This window comes from Zingiber officinale, chromosome 8B (genome assembly GCF_018446385.1).
Source record: "Zingiber officinale cultivar Zhangliang chromosome 8B, Zo_v1.1, whole genome shotgun sequence".
NCBI lineage: Eukaryota > Viridiplantae > Streptophyta > Magnoliopsida > Zingiberales > Zingiberaceae > Zingiber > Zingiber officinale.
The window spans coordinates 86,646,539-86,652,317 of record NC_056001.1 but is presented as its reverse complement, the minus strand read 5'-3'; the positions used below and the strand labels follow the sequence as shown (position 1 = coordinate 86,652,317).

The window sequence follows — 5,779 nt, the reverse complement described above, 5'->3', positions numbered from 1 at the left end:
TTCCAGGCACCCCGACCAAGGCTATAAATATAGCCTTGGTCCAAGAAGCTAAAATACAAGAAGCAATTGCATATTCAACACTTGTATGCTCCTCTTGTTTAGTTTAGCTTCTATTTTTTATACATCATTGCTGTAAGAGGCTTCTCCGCTTGAAGGAGATCTTTAGTGTGTGTTTCATTCCTTGGATTAACAACCTCCTTGGTTGTAACCAAGTAAACTCCTTTGCCTTTTCTTTTTAATTTATTGCTTTTATAATTTATGCAAGTGTTTCTTTAAAAGTTCGAGAAGGGTTGTGTTTTTTTGTGCAGGGCAATTCACCCCTCCCCTCTTGGCGATTTCCAAAGGGACCAACCGTATAATCTAGGAACGTGGACCGTGGGCCCTTGTGTGAGAAGGATGTTCCCTATAATCAGACTTCCTAAATTACCTCTTCTACTTAATGGTGGTAGAACTTGGATAAACTCTTCAGTGCGATCTTCGCGAGATAGTATCGGACTTTAGTTAGAACTCCTACACGAGTGTAAGTATGGAGTTAGGTAAATGAACATGGCATAGGGACATTAACTAGCATTGCAACGAAACCCAAATCCTAGTATCTTTTCCCCTTCATTCACTTACGCTCTTTTCTCGCTCTCATTTCTCTTTTCTTTCTCTCTAGCGTTTGTGAACCATTTTAGATTGTCTAGATAATTCGCCGTGCGAAGTTGACTAGTGCTTAATCAACAATCCCTGTGGGATCGATAATCTTTTGTAATACTGACGACGTAACCGTGCACTTGCGGTTCGTAACATGCCTCCTTCAGATTATGCGGGGGAGCCATGTCTTGGAGGGCTTGTACCTTACTTGGGTTGGCTTCTATCCCCCGCTCGATCACAATGTATCCTAGGAACCACCCACTTTTTGGTCCGAATAAACATTTGCTGGGGTTGAGCTTTAGTCTATATTGCCTTAAAGTCTTGCAGATTTCTTCCACATCGGCACACAAGTCAGTCGCCCAGAGGGATTTGATAAAGATGTTGTCCACATAAACTTCCATATTCCACCTGATCTGCTTTCAGAACACTTTGTCCATAAGTTGTTGGTAAGTAGCACCTGCATTCTTTAGTTTGAACAACATAATACTATAGCAATAAGTGCCTTCAATAGTTATAAAGATGGCCTTTTCTTGGTTGTTCTTGGTGAACGGTACTTAATGATACCCCTGATAGGCATACAACATACAAATCAACTCACTACCGAAAGTTGAATCTACTAATTAGTCAATTACGGGCAAGCGGTAATAATCCTTGGGATATACTTTATTAAGGTTCCTGAAGTTGATGCAAACCCTCCATTTGTTTCCTAGCTTGGACACCAGGACCACCACTACAACAAAACATTAAAAGACAACGGTTAAAAACCGTTGACGTAGGCCCTTTAAAACCGTTGTAATTGGCAGTGTTGTTAAAAGTGGGGGCTACGACAACGGTTTTAAACCGTTGTCTTTGAATGAAAAGATAACAGTTTTGCAATAGTTTTAAACCATTGTCTTTGAATGAAAAGACAACGGTTTAAAACTGTTGTTGTTTAGAGCATTTTTTATTAACACTGCTAGTTTACAACTGTTTTTGGGGCTACGACAACGATTTTTAACCGTTGTCTTTAAGGGTGATAGACAACAACAACGGTTTTAAATCATTGTCTTTTAAATTATTATCTTTTAATACCAATATATTATATTTCAATATAAATATATAATAAAGAATCATAATCACAAAAGAAATAATATTTCCCATATTAATGTCATTCAAAATGTTACTTATATAAGAATTATATTACAATCACAAAAGAAGAAACATGTCTAATATTCAAATAAAATTTATCCCAATACAAATAAACAAATAAACTTCATTTACAACTAATGAACAATTGTCAAAAGACTAGAAACTTGTGATGGTGGTTCATGCCATGTAGGATTGCAAGTAATTATTGTCAACTCAAGCCCCAGCAAAATCTTCAACTTGTAGAATTTCATTGGACTCCTCTTTCTCACTTGCTGATTCTTCCATGTCAACCTTTTCCAACATTCTGGATTTTTGTGAAGAAAAGTATGTGAGCAAAGCACCAAAAATAAAAGGGAAGAATATAATACTTGTAGAAGATGTAAAACAGGGTTGATAGCTGAAATTTGGAGAAATGTAGTTGCTACAACCACAATAACATATTTGATAAATCATATACTCTTCAGCTACCCCATTCATATCGGCAAATAAAACTACAACATAAAAGCTTACATGTAGAGGTGGTGGTGTTTTGGCATAATAACATGTTGGACTGCAATACTCAAGCTCCCCCTTGGCAGGCTCATCAGACCATGGAGAACCAAATGTTTTATAAAGACTATCTGTTGAGCTCAAGCTCAGTCCTACTGTTGTTAAATCAATTCCCAATGAAAGAGATGTTAGATCTGGATCATTCATATTAATAACACTCAATAATCCAAGCATGCCAAATAGATCAGGCGGTAATTGCTACCCGACTGGACTTTACATTTTGATCTCTATATGACTGGCAAACATCAAACATCTACTGTAGTCAAAGTTGAGAAAGACTTTATGGTTGTTGATATTGCTGAATCAGTTGCTTATACATACTCATACCAAAGGTTGGTGTAGGAGAGTTCAACGGTCTCAACCCAATACTAGGGTCTCCACTGCTTTGAATCTGTATAAAATTGAGGGCAAAACCATTTAATCCATAGTATTAATAAAGATTAAACTATCTAAAGAATTGTAGCCAGCCAGGGCATGGTACCTGTGAATGATAATTACCATGAGAAGGAAAGAAATCAGAGTCATGTGAACGTAGGTCTTGAGTGTTTCCAGTGGCAAAAGGCAGCTCACCACTATGGGCTGTAGTAGTATGCAGTTGCTGTTGCTGAAGGTTAGATTGAAAAGTTCCTCCTAAGCTAAATCCGCCAGATCGTGTCATCTGGTTGATATCAAACTACCAAATGAATGAAGAAACATGATCAACATAGATAAGTCAATTCCAAAAGTTCACCACAGTTCAACTAATGCATTTAATTAATTATAAAAAAATAGATAAAGAAATATAGATTGTTGAGTGAATATTACTTGTAATTGTCAAATCCTAGACAACATTTGATGTTACTTGGAATGTTGGTGGCACGCTAGGAAACTTTGTCAATAGAACCTGAAAAATATAAACATATATTAGAAGATAAAAATATCCAAAACAAGGTCATTATCTCCTCAACTAGTTTGGTTTCATCTTTGCGAGGCTTGCCACTTATCCCAATGATTTTAAATTCTTGATTTGTATGAGTTGTCTTCACTCTCGAATTTTCAAAGCTCTTCTAGCCTAGCAACAACAAATAGTAAAAAAATAATCTTAGTAGACACAATATGAAGAATGAAACAAGCAAGTTAAAACAAGTTGCCTCAATAGGTATATTATATATAGGCATTCAATAACCTAGAAAATAAAAATAAAGAACAAATTCTTAATCACCTTGTTCCAGTCCAGTTGGTATGCATCCTTGACATTTCACTCATGAGTGTATCATTACTATTCATATTAGTTGTAACTTGTAAGAAGGATTGCGTAGATTTACAAATGACATTTAACAGAATATTTAATACCATAAGTTTTAGTGCATCAATGCTACCTCTAACAACACTATTAGTAAAAACAACGTAATAACTGGTGTAACTACTCAAATAATAGAAATAACACTATCTGAATGAAAAGTAGAACGGAATGTCTGCTTAAAAACTAGTAGATAAATATTCATTTAGTACATGAGCCTACTCCATGGACCAAATTTATCAATATCGTACCAAAAAGTAATGTATCAAACAACACAATGATTGAGATCTAGGATTAATATTGACTTATGAACTAGAAAGCTTACAAGGAAGAAGTCTTGGGACTCATAAAAGATTTGGAGAATCTGCTCATGCTTCTCCTCCAAAGAAAGTCCTCTTTTCTTTGACTAGAAAAATATATACAACAAAAAGTACACTAATACGTCTTTTACAAGGAAAGCAACTGTTCAGTCAAATTTGAAGAATGAAAGCAAATGCAACTTCATAGACAATTAGATAGTTAAGAATAGTTGTTACTACAAAACTAAGGACTCACCACTTTGCCTACTACAGGGCATTAGCACAGAGTCATCATTTCTCATACTAAATGTAGTAAAGGATTCAAGCATGAAATAACTACTTGACAAATAAATCAACAGCCTAATCTATTTCATTCTGAATCCAAGTAAAATGCAAGCAACCATTATCACTTTAAACAGCAACAAGGTAAGAAGAATGAGCTCATCTATTTTCATACTAGAGAATAATCAAATTATATTTAAAGAATATTAGACATAATTTTCATAACTTCTTCTAGAAGTGCATCCCGGTTACTAACTATCACCATGCTCCCGGTGAATAAAATTTAGCAGTGTAAATTGTTTGACGAAGAGGAAGAAGAAGACATGAGACAGCAGCCTCATGGAATGATTAAACAAGCATCGCATAAACTCCCAACCAGAAGCAGTTCCAAAATCTAGTTTCCCTAAACCCATAAATTCCATAATCCACAGTAACTCACTACCTAAATTTCCCCCTCGTTTAATTTTAAAAAAAAGTTATATCATTTAAAGATATGCAATCTCCAGATCTTTTAGCCAGGAAGAAGGCTCATCGAGTTCTACTCCACACAAGACGATCTACAACATTAATACAGAAGATACATGATAACTAGGTCATCGTCGGAATGCCAATACAAACCTTAATAGGTGGAGTAATCATTGATTCACTTACGTGGAGTAATCATTCTAGTCTTTGACAGCCTAATCATAACCTGAAGAATGCAACAGAAATGACATTTATATAGCTAGGAACAAAAGATTGCAGATAAGTGCAGTGACCAAACAATCTTCATTACAATTCACCACCCCCAAAGAAATAGGTTGGGGATGCATAACAAGCGAACACATAATAATTGCCACCATCAGTAAATTCAGACAGAACAGGTGCCGACGAACCCTCTGAAGGAGTCCACATACTTGACGATTCAACATTACTCGATCCAGTATGGGCAACAGAAACCTAAATTTCAGAAGCACCCATTTACTCGCACCAATTATGTTCAAGGTCCAGAGATAGCTTATGCAAGAAAAAAACTACACTGAATAAAAACTATTACCTACTTGGTGGCTTCAACAGCATCTTTGGACTTCGGCTGAGGATCCAAAGACAGATTCTGCAATAAATTTGAAGCTTTTGCAGTGTAGCGTTAAGGATAATACCAACCAGACAAAGCAATCTTTTTGGCAAGAAAAGCTAAAAGCTGAGATGACCGAGAAAGTGTGAAATTAAAATGCATAAACTAACCTGATACAAGTTTCTCTATGATTGAACAGAACCCTAACAAAGATCTGAGAAGCACCATTTACATAAAAAAGAAGAAGAAGAAAGCTACGGGATCCAAAACCTCAATCGGCTAAGAAAGAAACACGAAAAGAGAAAGGAAATGGAACCAAAAGTGATCATTCACGATCAATTGAGGAACCCTCGCATAAACCCTTCCAAGAACCCTCGAAGCCGAGGCGACAAGCAAGGAGAAGAAGGAAGGATACAGTCTGCTGCAAGGGCGACGGGCGCCATGAAGGAAGAACTCAGCTGGATCAAGAGGCGATGGAATGGAGAGCCGCCACCGCCACGAGAGGATTGGAGAAGGAGACAACGAAGACAGTGAGTGAGAGAAGCCTTTAGT

The 5,779-nt window shown here is 36.5% G+C and overlaps 1 protein-coding gene across 1 annotated transcript; it reads right to left on the bottom strand.

Annotated features, from left to right (window-relative positions):
* Positions 1–987: 987 nt before the first annotated feature.
* On the bottom strand, positions 988–3,018 carry LOC122014012 (probable NOT transcription complex subunit VIP2). The gene is made up of 4 exons (XM_042570210.1): positions 2,795–3,018; positions 2,275–2,511; positions 2,133–2,185; positions 988–1,093 (listed from the first exon to the last, which is right to left on the bottom strand). Exons 1-4 carry the CDS (start codon positions 2,969–2,971, stop codon positions 988–990), a joined length of 573 nt encoding a protein of 190 aa, XP_042426144.1. The 5' UTR covers positions 2,972–3,018.
* Between the last annotated feature and the right edge of the window lie 2,761 nt (positions 3,019–5,779).